The sequence below is a fragment of the Suillus plorans genome (genome assembly GCF_016647745.1).
Source record: "Suillus plorans strain S12 chromosome Unknown HD556scaffold_10, whole genome shotgun sequence".
NCBI classification, from domain to species: Eukaryota; Fungi; Basidiomycota; class Agaricomycetes; order Boletales; family Suillaceae; genus Suillus; species Suillus plorans.
This window is the reverse complement of record NW_024537394.1, coordinates 795,137-815,789: the sequence shown is the minus strand read 5'-3', so window position 1 is coordinate 815,789 and position 20,653 is coordinate 795,137. Positions and strand designations below refer to the sequence as shown.

General features: G+C 48.9%; 7 protein-coding genes across 7 annotated transcripts; 3 read left to right on the top strand and 4 right to left on the bottom strand.

The window, feature by feature from the left end:
• Nucleotides 1-19: 19 nt before the first annotated feature.
• On the bottom strand, nucleotides 20-1,378 carry HD556DRAFT_77332 (uncharacterized protein). Its single transcript, XM_041311587.1, has 4 exons — nucleotides 1,302-1,378; nucleotides 1,072-1,240; nucleotides 944-1,018; nucleotides 20-894 (listed from the first exon to the last, which is right to left on the bottom strand). The coding sequence occupies exons 2-4, from the start codon at nucleotides 1,143-1,145 to the stop codon at nucleotides 234-236; spliced, it is 810 nt and encodes a 269-aa protein (XP_041164152.1). The 5' UTR covers nucleotides 1,146-1,240; nucleotides 1,302-1,378; the 3' UTR covers nucleotides 20-233.
• Nucleotides 1,379-3,804: 2,426 nt separating this feature from the next.
• On the bottom strand, nucleotides 3,805-5,398 carry HD556DRAFT_1231041 (P-loop containing nucleoside triphosphate hydrolase protein; the record flags this gene model as incomplete). The annotated part of the gene is made up of 2 exons (XM_041297395.1): nucleotides 3,805-4,625; nucleotides 4,672-5,398. The coding sequence occupies 2 exons, from the start codon at nucleotides 5,396-5,398 to the stop codon at nucleotides 3,805-3,807; spliced, it is 1,548 nt and encodes a 515-aa protein (XP_041164151.1).
• A 1,141-nt stretch (nucleotides 5,399-6,539) lies between these two features.
• On the top strand, nucleotides 6,540-7,755 carry HD556DRAFT_1305432 (uncharacterized protein; the record flags this gene model as incomplete). Its single annotated transcript, XM_041299776.1, has 4 exons — nucleotides 6,540-6,725; nucleotides 7,150-7,373; nucleotides 7,434-7,591; nucleotides 7,631-7,755. 4 exons carry the CDS (start codon nucleotides 6,540-6,542, stop codon nucleotides 7,753-7,755), a joined length of 693 nt encoding a protein of 230 aa, XP_041164150.1.
• A 578-nt stretch (nucleotides 7,756-8,333) lies between these two features.
• HD556DRAFT_1439594 (uncharacterized protein) lies at nucleotides 8,334-12,442 on the top strand (the record flags this gene model as incomplete). The annotated part of the gene is made up of 9 exons (XM_041305979.1): nucleotides 8,334-9,227; nucleotides 9,302-9,478; nucleotides 9,540-9,695; nucleotides 9,744-9,851; nucleotides 9,911-10,051; nucleotides 10,106-10,278; nucleotides 10,344-10,521; nucleotides 10,574-10,718; nucleotides 10,767-12,442. The coding sequence occupies 9 exons, from the start codon at nucleotides 8,334-8,336 to the stop codon at nucleotides 12,440-12,442; spliced, it is 3,648 nt and encodes a 1,215-aa protein (XP_041164149.1).
• A 444-nt stretch (nucleotides 12,443-12,886) lies between these two features.
• On the bottom strand, nucleotides 12,887-13,039 carry HD556DRAFT_1214786 (uncharacterized protein; the record flags this gene model as incomplete). The annotated part of the gene is made up of 1 exon (XM_041296655.1): nucleotides 12,887-13,039. A coding segment is annotated over one exon (153 nt), but the record flags the coding sequence as incomplete, so codon positions are not given.
• A 5,074-nt stretch (nucleotides 13,040-18,113) lies between these two features.
• Nucleotides 18,114-18,452, bottom strand: HD556DRAFT_1305430 (uncharacterized protein; the record flags this gene model as incomplete). The annotated part of the gene is made up of 1 exon (XM_041299775.1): nucleotides 18,114-18,452. The coding sequence occupies one exon, from the start codon at nucleotides 18,450-18,452 to the stop codon at nucleotides 18,114-18,116; it is 339 nt and encodes a 112-aa protein (XP_041164147.1).
• Nucleotides 18,453-18,706: 254 nt separating this feature from the next.
• Nucleotides 18,707-20,161, top strand: HD556DRAFT_76660 (uncharacterized protein). The gene is made up of 2 exons (XM_041311560.1): nucleotides 18,707-19,599; nucleotides 19,664-20,161. The coding sequence occupies exons 1-2, from the start codon at nucleotides 18,936-18,938 to the stop codon at nucleotides 19,900-19,902; spliced, it is 903 nt and encodes a 300-aa protein (XP_041164146.1). The 5' UTR covers nucleotides 18,707-18,935; the 3' UTR covers nucleotides 19,903-20,161.
• The last annotated feature ends 492 nt before the right edge of the window (nucleotides 20,162-20,653 follow it).

The window sequence follows — 20,653 nt, the reverse complement described above, 5'->3', positions numbered from 1 at the left end:
TGGCCTCAGGGGGCTTAAGCGGGCAACTTTGCAACATGATTCGTCAATATGAAAGATTTCTACCATACAAGGCGCCCCGAGGGGATAGAATATAAAGGTTAACGTTCAAATATGCAAGAAACTGCGTGGTATAAAATTGAGAAGCTGTAATTAGTATGCAAGAGAATCTTAGTTTAAATGAGGCGCTACATAAAGTTGGCTGATCAATAACCTGAAGAAAAATGGAAGTGCCGTCACGGTTTTTCATGACATATTTTCTCATGCTTTAACTTCCCGTCTTTTCGTGTGAGGCTTTTGCCGCAGTACGAGCATTGGAAACGTGTCTTGACGTGAAGCGTGATGATGTGACGAGGAATGCTCGCTGCTTGCATGCTACAGTTGCATCCAGGCCACAGACAACTAATGACTTCAAAACGCTTCGCATGCAGCGCGTGGATGCTGCGCAAGTGCGCCGTGATGCGGGCTTCGTTGCACGGGATCGGTGCATTGCAATACGTTCCATCACTCGATGGCAGCGGGCAATAAAATACTTCCACGTCGGACGCCCTGTGTTCATGATGCAGCTCTCGATCGTCAACAGAAGGAGACACGTGTGATTCTGAGGGTACTGAAGGAAATGGGGGGCCTAGGGTGAACGGCGCGTACGGTGGACGAGCGTCAACTGGCGTTGTCGTCCACTCGCTTTGAGTAGATTCATCCATGTAGTTGTCGGATGTGGGGTGTTCGCGGCTCACGAATGGAGAATAGCTGTACTGCCAATGATTGGGTGCTAACGGCGAGTTGCGTGGAAAGTTTTCTGAAGGATGGTGAAACAAGGTTTCCCAAGCCCTGGTGTCGATCAGGGGCGGCCCAGCGAAATACACCTGCGAACCTGCATGACCGTGCGCCATGTTCCTGGAACACACATGAGCTTCAAAATTATCGACTCGCGAGCAACACATACATTGACGGAGAATAATCAAACCCTCGAGGTAGAGTTTGTGATTCACTAATGCTGGTGGACCGCCCATCGTAAACACTGGACACAGCATGAGGACTAGTACTCGTTGGTAGAAATGATAGCCTCCTCACCTAACGTCAACATGTGCGTCCTGCCCCCAGAAGTATGACGACGAAGACCGCGGTAATTGATGCAATGTATCCATATCCGAGACAAAGGCAGTGAAGGCTTCTTGAATATGGCGGTTTTTGGAAGCTGGTCATGACTTTATACAACTGAAGACTACCAATCGGTGACCTCCTGTTGACGAAACCGAATTAGTTAGAGCGGCAGCTAGTCTAAAACCTTCTGCGAAACGTACATATTCCAACACACAAAAGTGGGTGCCGTACAACGCTAGGGGGCCAATGGGAATGGGTGCCAATTGGCCAGGTGGTGATGGAACGAGTCGCGGGTATTACAAGATGTGGTACATGTGTGTACGCGTAAGCCTTCATGCGGCAGAGTATGTCATAGATGATCTTCGTTGGGCTACATATGTAGTATGACACGGTAGCGAGGAATGAGAGAAGTTCGTAACTGAGAGGAAAGGGTTCAAAGAGACGCACCCTTGCTGCGCATATGTGGGAATGTATTTCGGCAACCCCGAGTGGAGGCTTCTTGGCCTTGTAATTTTTCGGTCTGATATTTAGGGAGCATGATGAACTAGGATAAAAGCGTTAGTTAGCTTTGAGTTATTCTTGGGGACACGGCATTTAAGTTTGCTACCGCCGGCTCCGATGCTTCGTCTAGTAGGTTCCAGACGCTCGTTAACATTCAACCGTGACGTCCAACAACGTAAATACGCCGTCATCATGTCAGGACGCACTGACATGCTGTGGGTGACCAAGTTCGTTTTCATATCCAAGACCCGAGCGTAGGAAGATGTGGACAATTAGATGCACCGAGAAACCGAGGAGTGTACGGCTGTTACGATAACTTTGACAATAGTGGCGGCGCCCTTCCCATACAAATTGATGGTTAGCATTGCACAATTGCGTGAGCAGCCTGGTTGAGAGATTAACATTCCCTGGCTCCAAACTAGGGTCTGATCGAAGCCTAGTAATCAGTGACCCCAACTCATGCTGTAGCACTGTTTGCCATTCAATTGCGATCTCTGTAATCTTATCGTCACCCGTTGGCACGTTGCGGGAGTGTCCGGGAAATGAAATGCCTGTGGGCACATAAGTGTGTGGACGGCAACCTCGTACTCGGAGTGTATGCTCTTACCAAAGTCTTGGTGGAAACTTGGGCAGCTGTAGCCGCATGTAGGACAATCTTCAATACAAAGACTTGGAGTTCAAATGCGTCCGACTCTGAGTGAGTCTGAGTCCGAGTTGAGGGTCTTGGGCTTGGACTTAGGCTTGGACCGCTCATTAGCCGCACGCTGCGACATGGTAACCGCCGGCAGTAAGGGCCACATTCCCCTAGCATGTGCTTTTCAGGAATAGTGCAGTAAACGTGTCGTTTGGATCACAGCCGAGCCTTAGTGACCGATACGGAGCGTCATGTACTAAGTCAGGAAAGGAGGCCCCACTGGCATGGTCAGGGACTGACAGGCTTGATAAGCTTAAAAGCCAAACACAAAACGCGCATCAAGCATGTCACGAAATCGAGATAGTTTGACCTATCTCATGTTGACTCGGAATCCAGGAAGAAGGTTCGGACCGCCGGGAGGATTGTAGTCGTTGAACACAACATATATCGAAATGGCTAGCTCGGAGACGATGAACGTTGATCTTGAACCTTCTCGAGTCCGACGGAACCGAGAGCTTTGAACACGTGAGCGCTTGAGCTATGATAAGATATACAGGTAATACTACGTGTTATTAGTTTACATGTAAGATCGATCACGATCAGTAGCCCCATCCGAGTTGGCCTTGTAGTACAAGCGGGGTAATAGGAGTCGCGCAAGCAATGTACAGCTCCTACGGTATCATATATATGTTGAACTGAAAAAAAAAAACATACCATCCGTTCGAATCGCTTCAGGCTGACACCATGACCATGACCCATAGTAGTCCTCGTTATCAATGTTCCATGATGATGCTTGACGTGACCAGAAGACCTCGAAAATTCTCATCGTCGCTCTTCAGTCTATATGCAACGTGCCCTCATGGAGAGGAACATCGACGCATCGTGTCCGGACTCCGCTTTGCATTTAATGTAGAATATTCTAGTAGGCCCGCCTATGGAATTAATCTGGACTAGCCATATCTTCTAGGTTGTCGACGTCCTCATTAATATATTGCCAAGTACTCTTCCCAGGAATTCAATCTCAGAATATATATGATAGAGGAACATCGTGTCTACAGAACATTCGACGGAAACAAATTTGAACCGCTTGGAGTGTTTTCCTAGTGGAAGTATGTCCTGAAAGAGAAATTCGAACATGTATTCTGAGTTCTCCGACGCGGCAATCGATCTGGACTGCCTCGAGATACACATGCACACTTGGCGCGGAGGAACGATTCCTGATTAGAATTTGAAAACGCACCCTGAAGAAATAACACCTTATAGAAAATTCCGTTCTTTCGGAAGGTGTGGCAGCTCGAGGGGGCAGTCAGACTCACCTCAACCAAGTTTGGTAAATACGGCAATATTTCCCTCAGTAGCGGCCCTCTGAACAACTTCTCACTCGGGCGTACTCTGTAGCAACCTGACTGTGACCAGGAGTTTCACTGTGACTGGAGGTTAATTCACGAACGTCAAGTAAAGGCACAGCATGCAAAATTGATTAGTAGGGATTATCAGACGTCTATGAATAATACACATAAGATCAGTTGAAATGACCGTACCGATCCTGAACGACCCACCACCACCATCTATCCAGCAACAGCCCTGACCTTCTCTTTGACCTCCTCCGTCCGCCCACTACCCCTCCCTTTCGCCCTCCCAAACACCACCACCTTCCCCGCCTCGCCCGCACGCCCAGCACGACCAGCACGATGCAAAAAATCAATCATATTCCTCGGCTCATCAACAATGAACACATGTTTGATCGTCGGCGAAAAATCCAGCCCACGGGAAAGAAGCGAGGTCGTAACAAGTACATGAGGCGTCTGAGCCGGATCACACACACCCGGACCCGTCAGGACAGGCCCACCCGTCTTCAAGAACCCGTCAAGATGGTGATTCGACCCCCGTTTGCGCGTTTCTGCACCACCGGTGAGCGCGACGCATTTGATCCCGCGGCCGTCGAGGAATGCAGCCAATTGCTCGACTTTACTGCGTTTGTTGCAGAAGACGAGGAGCTTGGAGAGTTTGACGGGGCCGGAACCTGTTGCAGTCTTGGAGTGCACGAGGGCATCTTCAGCCCATACGCGACGGATGCGACGCTCGATATCTGCATTTTTGTTCCCGCCCGTCCATGAGGTGTGCTCTGTGCGAAGGGTCGGAGGGAGGTGATGTAGCCGTGGGGATGCAAGGCGGGTGAGGGATGGATGATAGTTTGAAAGATAGGTAGCAAGGGATGTGGGAATTGTCGCGCTAGTGAGAAGGAAGTTGAACGGGTAGGAGATTGTTGTAGTAGCTTCTGTATCCGGAGTCGAGGATAGAGCCGAGGAAGGGATTACTGGGACAGGTGAACCACGGGCTGCAGCGATATCACCAAGAAGCATGCGAGTAGATTCCTGAAAGTCCGGATCTGTACGATGTCAGTAAATGTATTATGCCTTGAGTGAAACACGCACCGAAGAGGACGTCTGCCTCGTCTACAACCACCCACTGCACGTTCTCCAAGCCCATCTCGGGTTCATCAACCCAAAATTCTCTCGAGGCCTCTTTGCTGCCCTCATCCGTATCCTTTACATCTTCAGATTTTGCCTTCCCTATCCTCATCGCCCGCTCCCTTGCCCGTTCCTCCCAGTTCCAGCCTCTCCCACGTTCCATCTCAAGAAGCTTCATCGGCGTACCCACCAGAAGGTCTACCGGTCTTGACCCACGGGAAGCTTTTGAAATCACGAACGCACCATCACTCACAGTACCAGTTCCCTCAAATTTTTCTTTCATTTTCGAGGCGGTTCCACTAAACTTGGCTGCGCTAGTGGTGTTCGCCTTGCTAGCGCACATGACGCGCAATTTGATAACGTGGGATAAGTTTTTTGCGAAGCTGGCGAGTTGGCGAGTGAGTTCGTGGGTAGGCGCAAGTATGAGTGCGCGAGGATTCAAAGGCTTGGAAGTTGAATGCTGGGAAACGGCGTCAGACTGTTCGTGTTCCGTGCGTTTGAGATCCTGTAGCATTGGAAGAAGGTAAGCTATAGACTTCCCTGACCCCGTCTCGCTAGCAAGCAGGAACTCCTTGTACCTCTCGCCCTCCACACGATCCCTGAATAAATTCTTCATCGACAATGCTTGAATAGCGGTTGGTGTTGCATCATTTCCTAGTGTTTCTTGTAAGCTTTGCAACAACCCAGGCATCAAGGGCGGAGAGGAGAATCGAGTGGGAAGGTCTTTGCTGGAGGAAGTAGCCGGTACAGACAGATCGAACTCCTCTTCTAATGGATTGACTTGAGCGCCGGGGGGTTGACGTGCTGCAACCTTGCGCCTGTCTACACGTTCAGAGTGGGCTTTGATAGCCCAATTCTTGACCTCAGTTTGAGCATCCGCATCGTCATTTGGTGCCGGGCGCTTTGGGATGAATCTTGATTCCGTCGTCCTCCGCACAAGTGGGCTCGCTCGTTGTTGCGGCGCGAGGCCTTCATGCGGGACAGCATCGCGCTTGAATTCCGGACGCGACGGTGCTACCTCGAGCTTGCCGAGCCTTTTGGCTTTTCCGGCTGGCTGCAGCGACTTCGCAAGACGGGTGCGTGCAGAGGCTAGGAAAAAAGTTGGTGGGCGTGTTATGCAGGAGAATTGGAGTTAGATGTATCAACACTTACCTGGCTTGCCATTCGGTTTTTTGGATTTCGTACGGAATTGAGACGACACGATGGACGTGTGGAACTGCGAGGAGGTTGAGCTTCCAGGACCGCGAAACTGGCGCAGAGCCAATAACGACGCCATATAGAAAAAATGAGTACTAGTTCGATTTGTTTACGCCTCGTAATAAGCATCGAATTAGGAACGATGAAATACTAAATCTGGCCTGTGACCAACCTGTGACTTGGTGATTCGTTAGAGTAGTACTCCAACCTCATCTTTACTATTTAGCATTTCCTCAATGTACTCTGCTCCTCCGTTGCCCATCCTCAAACCTTTTGGTCTAACATAATTATACGTATTCTCATCGGACTGCAGTACTGCTTTAGCGCCGGAGGACAGGCGCCTGCAACGCTGTACGATACAAATGTTGAGCAATCTTCAAGCGCGATTAGGCGATGGGTGTCTAGGTCATCGTATAAAGTCGTGCATCGTACTGTGAGTTTAGTATTATATTCACAAAACATGAGTTTCACCAGTGGAACAGTTCTGCAGCCTCTGCCATCCCTTCGGCATCTGAGCAACAACATGCGCTGCTACTAGCGCCGTCTCCCGTGCAGCTCACGCAGTTTCTCGCCTGTCAAGCATCAACGTCACAATTCGACGCTCAGCATCGACATCATCAGTCACACGCGCGCACATGACCTCAAGGACACCCACCCGCACAATCCAAAACCAGCCTTCGATAGAAGAACCCACTGCACAGCGTGCTAAGGCACTCGAAGAGGACCGAAAAGATGTTCTGCGTGAGCTTGAGCGTTGTGAGCGTGAACCAGTCACGTTCAATGCGGGAGAGCGTGTGGCTGATCTCGTTCGTTTCTGGAAGGTGAGCTCGACTTTTCCTTCACGCACACAAGGAAGGCGCTAAAGTCAATTTCAGCGCATGGAAAAAGTCTATTCACCACTTTTCTGCATTGCTATGGATGTCCTGCCAGCTCAGGCATCCTCTGTGCCGCGCGAACGTCTATTTTCATCAAGTAAAGAAACATGCACACCCCGTCGAAGCAGAATTTCACCACGAGTAATGAAAACACTCCAGATTCTCAAGTTTTCTTACAGACAGGAGAGACGGTCCACAATCATGCATCATTTTAGTCCCTCGCATCACTTGGATTTCCAGAGGCTCGCTCGAAAAGCCTGGAATTATCATTCACGAATCGTTCTTCTCCTCAGCACCAGGTTTCCTTTCCCCCGGACGATCACGTATTATGCTTCGATTCCTTTACTACATAAGCGCGCATCATACAAAGGAATGGGAGTTAGACTATTCTCCTGCATGGAGATTTGTAGGGCAACACATGCGATGGACTGCAAGCATGGAAAAAATTGCCGATTGGCATACCCGACGCGCCATGAATGTACAAGTAACTGGACCAACACCTCCCATGAGTCAAAGTTTCGGGCAAAGCTTGCTCTACAGATCTAACTTTTGGCAGTATATATCCATCCATATGCGGCACGGTGACTTCAGCCAGTAATGCGAAGATTTCCCTGTAAACCAGTGCTTCACCCCGTTGTCTGTCATTGTGCGCAGGGTGTCTGAGGCGCAAGAAGAGCTTCGCACACGAAAAGGGATTGATGCTACACATGTTATCATGACGAGCGACGAAAGGGACCCGGAATGGTGGTCAGATGTTAGGGCGTTGGGGTGGACTATGCAGCGGAGCGGACAGAGGAGATCTATGGAAAATGGTGAGCCGATTAGATGTCATATTTTCATTCTGACGCTAGAATTTGTGGCTGTTCCCAGGCATCCGGTGTTCATTGATGTTATCATTCAGTTGAATGGAGCTGGCTTCGTTGGCACTCGTGGTTCTACTTCGTCCAGACTAGCTAGCCGCGAAGTACGGTCGTGACTCGGCTCATTAGATGGGGGTGGCCGGGCGCGAACGACCACTGATGCTGATCGGAATGCTAGAACTTTGCGCTTTACAAATCATTGGCATGTTTTTGTATGATGCACATCATGGTCGCTCTCGGGCTCGAATTCACAGGCGAAAGCAACAAAAGCTTTATCTTAATGGATAATACTGGGAACGTTCCCGTCCTGACGGGGATCAACAATTAAGACGCACCATAGACATGCAGACACTGTATACTAGTCTACAGTGAGCCATAAGGTGAGCGGTCATGAGACGTAAGACTTGAGCTTGAAAGTTTGTTGGAGGTGTGATACTCGCTTGATGTCTCGGTAGGGCTTGTAACTGTGAAGACAAATGTCGGACGCATGTAGCCAGTGCAGTCGGTTATGATTGGGTGGGATCAATCTTGTTGCAATGGTGATGGCGAACTGCCTCGTGTCTTGGGCGTCTACCGAAACGAGGAAGGTTAGCGTGATGAAGCAACATTCAAATGCACACGCACTTCTGTAACTTAGAGAAAGACACCCACAATATGCCCTCTGTCGTGCTCAACACCATCAACCTCCAGTAAAATGTCACAGCTCACTCCAAACACCATACCCATTCGAACTTTTGAAGATCATAAGGGGCACATAACCGTAGTTGCAGTGTTCCCTGACAAACGACGAATGATTAGTACGGGTTCGGACGACAAGACACTTCGTCTTTGGGACTTGGAGACAGGTGTTGTGTTGAAGAAGATGGAAGGCCATAGCAGGGAGGTGTGGGCATTGGCGATATCGCGAGATGGTAAAATGATAGTAAGTGGTGATAGAAATGGACAAGTCATCGCCTGGCACGGTGAAACTGGCGAATCCATCACCCAACCCATCAAAGCCCACTTCAACGTTGTCAAATCGGTGGATTTTTGTCCGGATGGTACAGTGCTGGCCACTGCGGGTGGTTCATATGACTGCGGCACGGTGAAGTTTTGGAGTACGAAAACGTGGCAGATGCAAGGAGATCCAATCGAGTGGGGCACTTTTGTCGAGTGCGTTCGATATTCGCCTTCTGGTGAACTTCTTGCCATCGCAACAACCGTCGACGACCATATCCACATTTATAATCCAGACACAAAAGAACGTGTCGCATATTTGGCAGGTCACGAAGCATGGTGGACGCCTGATGGCACACGCCTTCTTGTAGGAAATAGGAATGACATATTGGAGTGGGACACATCAACCTGGCAGCAGGTCGGTAGTCCATGGAAAGGCCACACTAACGAGATCAAAGCCATTGCCATTCATCCCACTGGCACCCTCGTCGCTTCTGCATCTAATGATGAGCATGTCCGTATCTGGCGGCTCTTGGATCAACGAACCGTCGCCATCTTCCAGCATTCCTACGCGAAATGTGTCACGTTCTCTATGGATGGCAAGCACATCCTCAGTGGAGGTCTCTTGGATCGGAAAATTTTAGAGTGGACAGTACCAAAGGACGCTCATTCAAAGGCGAGTTTTCATTTCTGACTGATTGCACGCTTCGAGCATCCTTCATACAGATCATTGCTATTACAACAGCCTGCGATGCATGTCTAACTGGGGACTTGTCTATCGCTGAAGAGCTCCTCACCCAAGATATTCACACCAACGCTGACGATTTTACTTCATATGCCAATCGTTCGTTCGTCATGGCCCGGAAGCACGACTTGGACCACGCCCTTGAGGATGCAATCACGGTGAGATGGACCCACCCATCATTATTCTCTTACGAAAGGCCAACTTTCATCCTTGACATAGTCAATCAACATTCGGCCGTCATTGATAGGCTTCATCTCGAAAGGTATTGCCCTCTGCGGAAAAGGTCACGTCCGGGAAGCAAGGGTGGCATTCGACGTTGCATCGATGTTCACGAACCAAGATTCAGAAATCAACCAATTTCTTCTCTTGATCAAGGTATATTTCATTCATCTCGCATGCTATCCGCTTCATCTAGTATTCCAGGCCATCGCACTCTTCAACGCAGATCAACATGAGGAAGCAATGCTACTCATCCAAGACCTGGCTGCCGCTTGTCCGAATGTTGATCCTCTCCCGCGTCGTGTCGTAGAAGTGAGTAACATGCGGTCACACTCGGTCATCAATCCTGATCTTTTCAACTCGCACAATAGATATATCTACATGTTCAGCTCGGGATCAAAGCCTTGGATGATGCGCGTCACGACGAAGCTATTGATCACTTCACTGTCGCTGTCAACTCCACTGCTTTCTCATCGAAATATATTCATTTGATATACGAGGACTTGGTCATGGTTCGTCAAGATGATGCATACCCAACCCTCTTCATAACCTAATCCTTTTTGTAGCTCTTCGGCTGGGATCTCGAGTCCTTGTTGCTTACGACACACCAGAAACGGTGCCAGGCTTTTCTTTCAGCAGGTAAACCCGATGAAGCCCTCGAAGCACACAAATACATGATGGATGCCATCGACGAGACTGTGAAGGCCAGCTGCCTCGATTGGTCCAATGGCGAGTTTTAGTGATGTCACCCGAGGCCATCATACTCACCTGCATTTTTGACTCAGAATTCAAGCAACAATGCAGCGTGCTATGTACTGCCAACGGAGATTCTGCCCTCGCTACGAACGATTATGACAAGGCTATCCACCTATACTCGGCGATAATAAACTTGAACTCTGCATCTGATGTTGTCTTTGCAAATCGTAGCAAGGCAAAATTGGGCAAAATGCTATGGACGGAAGCACTTCTCGATGCACAGAAGGTGCGATGGGAACTATTGTCCCATAACCAATGCTCATCTTGGTGATACATAGCTCATTGAACTGGACTCTTTGTCTTATCTTGGACACAACTTGAAGCACGCAGCGCTTCATGGTGCGCAGCGCTATGATGAAGCGATTGAGACCTTCCAAACGATGCTCTCGATATTGGACAATGTACCTGATGTTCAGACACGAAGTAAGTTTCTGATAACACATTCGTCAACATGTTCAACTCTTCCTCCAGAGTTGCGCCAGCAGTATCTCAGACCTTCTGAAGTAGAACGCGCCGTTAGACGGGTCATCGATGCCCAACTCGACAACGCTCCGCTGCGTGTACTCGACACCACCACAGGTCTCTTATGCGATCGAGAGACGCAGATAGACACCTTCAAAATGAGCATGCTGTATAAGGAGCTTGTGTCATCAACAATCACGCATGCAGACTTGCACATCGAGCACATCGAAGAAGTCGTGAAGAGATACCTACAATATGCCATGCTATCACACAGGTGGGAAGGGAGGGAGCCGCTGCTGCAGGATATCCAGGGCAAGTGCGTGTACGACTCGGAGTTGGATTCGATTGGCGGCATTACGAAGCTGCGGTCGTTCTGCAGAACTGCTCGTGATGCGGGGTATAACTGGGCATGGAGCGATACGTGCTGCATCGACAAGAGCAACAATGTCGAAGTCCAAGAATCGGTCAACTCCATGTTCGTATGGTATCATCATTCCGCGCTCACGATTGTCTACCTGTCTGATGTTCCGCCTTCGTCAAAGTCTGGCGGGCTGACAAAGAGCGCTTGGAACACGCGCGGATGGACGTTTCAGGAATTCATCGCTCCCAAAGTCATTCTCTTCTATCAGAACAATTGGACTCTTTATCGTAATGATCATACTCCAAACCACAAGGATTCCGTCGAAATCATGCAGGAGATAAAGGACGCAACGGGAATAGGCCGACCAGCCGTTGCAGCCTTTCGTCCTAGTATGAATAGCGCCCGAGAAAAACTCCATTGGGCGTCGACCCGCATCACCACACGCCAGGAAGACATCGCATACTCTTTATTTGGCATCTTTGGCGTCCGTCTGCCTGTAGATTATGGCGAGAAGCAGGATAAGGCTCTCGGGCGGCTCCTACAGGAGATTGTGGCTCGGTCGGGGGATATCACTGGCCTCGATTGGGTCGGAAGATCATCAGAGTTCAACAGCTGTCTACCAGCCTCCATCACTTCATACGAAGCTCCACCATGCCAGCTACCACCCCTACCCGAAGATGAAATTCAGTCATCAGTTTCTTCGCTGCGAATAATGGGGGTTGCTGATTTCGCTTCAAACCTTTATACTCGGCTTCAGAACACGAGCGCCCCTCGCTTCGCAGCACAAAGACTGCATCTGCCTTGTATTGCATTCAATGTCACGGAAGTCAGACGCCGGGTGGGCAATCCAACCCCGGAAACTCATTTCGCGTATGGAGTAAAGGCAGACGGACTTCACGACTTGCTTATCACCACCGGAGAGACCCTGGTTCAATTCTGGCCGGCAAGGCCCACTGAACAAAATTTTCTCCTCGTCCGTCCCTGGGATCGGTCTCTTTTGGAGCTACCTGACTTTCCAGAATTTCCAGAACCGTCTGACCATGGAGATGATACGGAAAGCGAGGAGGACTATGAGACGCCGCCTTCTTCTCCGTCAGACGACTGGTCTGGTGGTTCTCCTGTAAAACAGGGGATGTCTGACCTAGAATCACGAGCATTGCGGTTGCTTGTTCGCCTTGGGCAGCCTTTCAGCGCATTTTTGCTAGCGCAACAGCGCAGTGGAGAATACAAGAGGATCGCGACGGATTATGATATCATTGGACAAGTCCAAGACGTGGTTTCTGTTGCAGACTCGATGGACATCAGGACCATAGAGATATTGTAGTCGTATGTTTTTATTTCAAAGTTTTTGCACTACTTTAAGGGTGATACCATACAGCTACAGCATACGTATCACACACGCATGTTAGATGTGGTTTTCGCACATACTAGGTAGCAGCCTGGGTACAAATTATGCTCCAAGTCCCGTCGCTTCCTTATCATTTCTGGCAACCCTTTGTCCGTCCTCGTCATCTTGACCTAGCAGTGTTACTCGTCGAACTAATCAACTATGCGCCTCTCAGACATGCTTTTGAGAGGCTAAATTTAGAGGACGTATTGGTCGCGTTGCTGGATGCGGTAGTGGGTGCGGCAGCAGTGAGTCCTAGTCATATACCGTGCATATTGTACGAGACAACGTCATTCAGACTGTGTAGATTCTAGACCACCCACTTTACAATGACCCGTCACTCTTGACAGGCACCTGTTAGGTAACACGTACGCATTTCTCCTTTGTCAGATCGCTGAGAGCCCACTCGTCGAACTCGGGAGGAGCGTCTACGGCAGTCGCATTTACATTCTCGATGAATGCCTCGCTGATGATGTTCATGGCGAATCCTTGGTTGTTCTTCAAGTTGGTAGCCGTGTCTTTCAGGCAGCTCGCAGCGATGTTGTTGACTGTGAATGATATGACAGGCAGGTAGTAAGGTTGATGCCATCTGGCGGTGAAGACCAAGTGCCAGGCAAGACTGCAGAGGTCCATGAATTGCTGAGAATAATGCACGCTATGGACAGTGCTGCAGGTATGCTTGGTAAGAAGGATGCGTTGGTGTGCGGTAGTGCACAGCTACCCACGCATCATTGGCTACAATGTTCTTGTATTTTCTATTTATAATGCCCATGATGGTCGCTCTCGGGCACAATTCACAGGCGAAAGCAACAAAAACTTAATCTTCTTGGTGCACAGTACTGGAAATGTTCTCTTCCTGACGGGGATCAACGTTCAACAATCAAGACGCACCATAGACATGCAGATACTTTGTACTCGTCTACAGTGAGCCGTAAGGTGAGCGGCCATGAGACGTACATAAGACTTGAGCCTGAAAGTTTGTTGGAGGGGTGTGATACTCGCTTGATATCTCGGTAAGGCTTGGCAAATATTGGACGTATGTAGCCAGTGCAGTCGGTTATTACTGGTTGGGAGCATTCTTGCTGAAACGGTGATGGCGAACTGCCTGGTGTCTTGGGCGTCTATGGAGACGAAGAAGGTTAGCGCGTGGTGAAGTAACATAAAAACGCACAATACACGCACCTCTGTAACTTGAAGAAAGACACCCACAATCCCTCGGCCGTGCTCAACACCATCAAGGTCCAGTAAAATGTCACAGATCATTCCAAGCACCACACCCATTCGAACTTTTGAAGATCATGAGGGGCGCATAATCGCAGATGTAGTGTTCCCTGATAAACGACGAATGATTACGGGTTCATACGACAAGACACTTCGTCTTTGGGACTTGGAGAGAGGTGTTGTGTTGAAGAAGATGGAAGGGCATAGGGGTGCGGTGCTGGCATTGACGATATCGCGAGATGGTCAAATGATAGCAAGTGGTGATACAAAGGGAGAGGTCATCGCCTGGCACGGTGAAACTGGCGAATCCATCACCCAACCCATCATAACCCACTCTAATGGAATCTATTCTTTGGATTTTTCCCCGGATGGTACGGTGCTGACCACTGGTTCAAATGACCACACGGTGAAGTTTTCGTGTACCAAAACTTGGCAGATGCAAGGAGAACCAATCGAGTGTGGCAGTTTTGTCAACTGCGTTCGATATTCGCCTTCTGGTGAACTTCTTGCCATCGCAACAAGAGACAATATCCAAATTTATAATCCAGGCACAAAGGAACGTGTCGCATATTTGACAACTACATCATGGAACATGAACATGTCACTCGCGTGGACGCCCGATGGCACACGCCTTCTCTCAGGATGCAACAATGACATATGGGAGTGGGACACATCAACCTGGCAGCAGGTCAGTCATCCTTGGGAAGGTCACACTCGCGATATCTACGCCATTGCCATTCATCCCGCTGGGACCCTCGTCGCTTCTGCATCTAAAGACAAGCATGTCCGTCTCTGGCGACTCTTAGATCAACGAACCATTGCCATCTTCCAGCATTCATCCATCCTGACATGTGTCACATTCTCTGTGGACGGCAAGTACATCCTCAGCGGAGGTGAAGACAATAAGATCTCAGAATGGGCAGTAGAGCATTCAAAGGTGAGTTTCCATTTCTGACTCTCATTACGCAATTAGAGCATCCTTCATGCAGATCCTTGATATCACAACAGCCTGCGATGCATGTCTAACTGGGGATTTGTCTATCGCTGAAGATCTCCTCACTCAAGAGATTCACACCAAAGCCGACGACTTTACTTCGTATGCCAATCGTTCATTTGTTATGGCCCGGAAGCACGACTTGGACAGCGCCCTTGAGGATGCAATCAAGGTGAGATGGACCAACCCATCATTGTCCTCTTACGAAAGGCTAACTTTCACCCGTGACTTAGTCAATCGACATTCAGCCATCATTGATTGGCTTTATCTCCAAAGGCATCACCCTCTGTGGAAAAGGTCGCGTCCGGGAAGCAAGGGTAGCATTCGACGTTGCATCGATGTTCACGAACCAAAATTCAGAAACCAAGCAATTTCTTCTCTTGATCAAGGTACATTTAAATCGTCTCCCATGCTCTCTGCCTCATCTAGTATTCCAGGCCATCGCACTCTTCAACGCAGATCAACACGAGGAAGCAATGCTGCTGATCGAAGACCTGGCTGCCGCTTGTCCGAATGTCGATCCTCTCCCGCGTCGTGTCGTGGAAGTAAGTGTCATGTGGCCACACTCGGTCATCCCCCCCTGATCTTGGCAACTGGCACAATAGACATATCTACGTGTTCAACTCGGGATCAAAGCTTTCGATAGCGCGCATCACGACGAAGCCGCTGATCACTTCACTGCCGCTGTTAACTCAGACGCTTTCTCATTGAAATACATTCATCTTGTATACCCGGACTTGACCGTGGTGCGTCGACATGATGCAAACATAATGCTTTTCATAACCTAGTACTTTGTGCAGCTCTTCGGCTGGGATCTCGAGTCCTTGTTGCTCACTACACACCAGAAACGGTGCCAGGCTTTCCTTTCGGCAGGTAAACTCGACGAAGCCCTCGAAGCACACAAATACATGATGGATGCCATCGACGACATTGCGAAGGCCAGCTGTCTCGGTTGGTCCAACGGCAAGTCTTCCGTCATGTCACTCATGACTATCATGCTCACCCGCCTGTCACTCAGAGTTCAAGGAGAAATGTAGCACGCTCGCTGCGGATAACGACCGTATTCTTGGCGTATGTACCTTTTTTCTCAGCTCTTTCGCTACTGATCATTATGCAGGCGGAGATCCCGGGACAAGAACAAGATGGCTATGATGCAGAACCGAATTTCTTCCAAGGGATGCATCAAGTGCGTGCAAGAGCGCATCTTTTTGTTCTCTCGCTCATAATTCATCACAGCATTCTCAGATTTCCAGGCCAAGACTTCAACAGCGCCCTGGGCGCCTCAAAAGACTCAGGCTCGCTCTGACGAGGAGGCCTCAGGAAGCTCCTGCACCTGCACCACCCACCACCTCACCACCAGTCGCCGTCACTACCACTCTCAAAACTCACCTACGACACCTATTCACCCAGTCACCCCATCATGCAACGCCGCCCGTTGTCGATGTTCCATTCGCGAAGGCTAAAGAGGTGGGTCAGGTCGATTCTTATCAGCGTATCTTGGTTGTCTGATGCGTATATCTACAGCGTAATGCTGCTGCGGGTGCTCCTGGCCAAGACCCGGACATCGTACCTGATGAATATCTCGACACTACTGAACCGGACCTTGATACGCAACAACAACAGCAACCACTCCAGCGAGCAGTAGCAGTACATATGGACCCTGGCGAACATGGAGGTGGGAAGTCCTGTGTCTGCTGTTAGCACGTTTCGATGTCCCTCGGACATTTTGGTTCTACTATCACTTGTATTGTAACATGTACGTGGACAGCTGTTATTTTATCGATAGGTAATGACTATCCTTGAGATTTTTTGCAACGAGCAGATTCATACAATCAAACCTCCTGTAGCTGGATGAATATATACGTTTGGAGGGCATATATAAAAGCGAAATCTAAGTTGGCGGAACCTATATTTTGATGCGCAGCACTCGCAACTGATAAAAATGAAAGTGAACTGCGTTCACATACTTGATTGTGGAAAAGCAATGGCTCATTGCACAAGTTCCAGTAGGCCACATCGTCGTGAAGGCACTATCGATGGATTATCTCTCTGAACAGAAGACTCTTTCACCAATACTTACCCCCAACCGCCCTGCACTTCGCTTCTCAGACTTTACTCCCAGCTTCTATTTGAGACTTTGACTCTTGCAAGAATCCGAATACACCGGGCCGCCAGCGTACGCCTCTCCAATGGACCAACTATGCATGTGTCGTTTGTTAGGGTGTCATCAGTAGATTGAGGTGCTGGATCCCCAGGGGGTTCGTGTTCTGCAGGTGCTAGTAGCATGCAATCACATACTCAGGAGATGGCGCTCGAGGGCTGAAGAAGAGACGCGCGTTCAAAGGACCAGCGTTTCTTTGTCTCCTCATCATCGTCTCCCGATCAATCATCTGCACGGCCCTCGGGCCTGGACTGAATGGATATCATAGTTGCGGGCGCTTTGAGGGTGAGTGTATTACTAGCACATTGAATGAGAACAATTCACGTCGAACACTAGTTTGAAATGATAGCTGACAATTTTATCATTTCCGAAGAATGATTAATGATTACTGGGGCATTGTGATCGCTATGGTGAGCGGGCAGGTGGAGTCCGAGAATGCCCAGTGAACGTGAATGATGAGTAAGGTATAGTGGTGATGGGAGCAGTCGCGGTGGATAATATCGTTTTCTGGCGTGCGTCGAGACTGAGGAAATGAAAGTAAGTCAAGACAAGCCCTTGAGTTGTTGTCTGGACTTAATGAGAAGAGTGCTTGGGTGGGAGGCGTCGCGTTCTGATTGTGGGTGAGAAGGTCTTAGATTAGCGCGAGTGAGACATACACAACGATGATGATGCGGCCTGGTAGCTATTTAGCACATCCTTGGTCAAAGCTTAGATACTAGACTCATCATGTACTCCCCTGACGGCCTTGCTGTAGTCCTGATCATACCGAGTCGTGCTATCGGACTTCAAGTGAACGTTCAAGGTTTGGGGCTAATAGTTGTCCTCCACCTCCCTGGCAATTAAAAGGGACCTCATTCACAGCCCTCATAGCGGCAAGCACATCAAAACTGTATCATAGAACCACACGTCGAGTCCAAAAACCGTCCATTTCCGCTGTTGTTAAATGGATTTGTTAACACAATAATATGAGACGATCATAGCAGTAGAACCTCCCAACGGTTGATGATACGGAGCTGATACAAAATCTGCGGCATCCTGGCTCTTCCTTAGACCAGTATGTAAATATGCGGGCAACGGAAGTAATCATATATCATTACATCTTGTGATTCGATGACTTCGATGGTATGTGGCGATATACGTGACAATGTGACAAGACTTGTGTATTTTTCTCTAAGAAAAATGAACATTAGTTGCTTCAAGTGGCGATGCGGAAAGCTCACTGACACTTCATTTCATCTAGCTCGATACCAGTGAGCCGGGCCATCCTTCCCCATCGCCTCCTTCAAAGCCTTATAATTTGCCTCTGGCGGCGCGTGGGTTGACATCCGTTCTCCAACAGTAATAGGATCGTCACAGGCGAGGGCAATGCACCAGAAATGTTTGCCCTTGGGAGTTTTTATTCGACGGACTCTGGCGTAGGAGAGAACGCCCGCCGCTGCCATAACATTCAAGGGAACCATGCAAAGGAGATTATGCGAGTCTTCTGGTGTCTGAGCGGGCGGATAGCCCAGATCAAGGGCTTTTTGGTGCAACCAGCCCTCAGTTATCAGATATCCGAAGTATTTTACCATGACTGTGATTGAAGAAGCGTTAGAATATAGAATACAGACAGTTCTGATGCAAGTACACGCTCTGACCTTGGGTCTATGATGATGTTTGTTTTCGACCCAACGGTGTGGCAGCCCTTTTATATTAAGTGTCACGTGACAAGGCACGTGCCTCCATATGGGAGACTGTGGCCCAGTCATTGCAAATTGACTGGATTGAACTGATGCATAATCACCGTGCAGCGTATTGTGTTCCTCTTTTATCCATCTAGTTCAACGTTGAAAGGACCAATCTTTTTGTTTCCTCTCTTGGGATTACTTGCCACGTCATGATTTGTCCGAACCGCGAGAATGATGAGAAACTTGAGCAAGGTCAAAATTTATTGTTCACTGTAAATACTGCACAATGAAGTAAAATTTTCCGCAAGACATTGGAGTCCATACGACGTATATTAATTCGTATTGGTCGCTGTCATTCGCCGCATCTCATACCACCACCCATTCACAATGGCCCCTGATCAATCATTGCCGTGCAAAACTCGCTTGGAGACGTCCTATGCATTCTCTCGCACATTCAATTCCCGCAATATGGAGTTTTATTGGTACCCACTGTGGTGCCAGACACTCTTCAATCTTGTGGCAGATGAGCCAAATTTGATCATAGCGCCTCAATTTCCAGTTTGGATCGTAGAGCACAACGACCGACTCGAAGGTGCAGATGATGGTGACGATCCTGCAGAGGTAGAGGAGATCAAAAGGACGCTCGAGGGAGATCAGGCTGTTGCATGCGGTATGCAAGTCCCAGGTGATGACATCAAAGAAGATGTCGGAGACCATGAGCCTGACTCGGAGGTCGGGGACATTTCTTTTGCACCAACCGTCCCGGAAAAGGATGCTAGGAGCGTTCTGGTGGATTTTGCGGTTGTTAGTCTGACAGCAGTGCCTCGGTCAGAGGAAAGGCTTCGTTATGGAGGGTGGCGGATAACAGCAGCAAACACTTGCCTTCTCGTGGAAGTGAAAAGATTTGCGAGCAGGAGTCTGAAAAAGAACGAGCTGGATGCGGAGATTAAGGGGTATATTCAGGAGGCTAGGTCCGATTTGATGGTACAAGCAGGATATATTTTTCTCCAAGATGAAACCAAAGATTCTGTCATGGCCATCGCCGCAGCAGGTAAGTAATCCACACCATATATCTGAATTACATACCTTGACCTTGCATCATCATCATATTGTAGGTCCTTATTGGAGCGGTGCCACAATTCATCGCGATAACGTCGAAGCCATTATGGATTCTCTGTCAAGCGATGATCCGAGCTATCGACCTCCTGGCGAACAACTCTCTGATAAGCCGCCGAAGTGGAACAAGATTCTTCGCCTTGATGGCACATCATCCACAGCAGCTTCGGAAGCCCGCTTACGTACCATTTGCAAGAAGATGAGGGAAATGAGAGATCAAAAAACGAACGCCAATTAACGTGATGTTTACTGGGCAGTGGGGAGCGTTGTTGTGAACTTGGGCTTTGAATTATTATTTTTTGACTAGAACTTCTCCGTTGTGATTCGCGAAGATGATACTCATTTATTCCAAACGACAGTAATACGGACCAACTAGTGGAGGAAAAGCGAGCTCAGTAAGTCGTTGTGACAGTGGATGGACGTGCCTCTCCATTTCCCAGATCATTTCGAAATGTGAACCGCGTAGTGAATATTTTGGATGCAGCACAATTATCATGTCAAGGATCTCGTTTCGCATCAAGGGTATCGTTCGATCGAAGGTCCGCCTGAGTGGTTAGGTCAAAGCGTCCATCTATGAAGAGGCTGCATGCTCGAGCAGGAAGGCAAACAGGCATGTTAGCTATGCAGTCCACAGTCTTCAAAACGTGATCATGGTGTTTCTCACCATCACAACCAGTTTGACCGTACAATGAAAAGCGTGCGCCCATACTGACCGGCAAGTACGACAGCCATTGGAACGTCGTACAGGTAAGTTTCATGACTGTCCGCCAGTTACCTCCACGACCCCCTAATCGATTGTCTGCCTGGAACATGCATCCTGTTGAGAAGATGAGCCACCCCTCAAGTCTGATAGATTGGACTTCTCAACTGTTCTGCGTGATTGGCGCGATGAAGGATGTGCTGAGTGGTAGGATTAGACGGGAGGTAGGGATATGGAGATTGCGAATAAAGTTTAGGCAAGACAGAAAGGAGAAACAGGAGGGTATGCA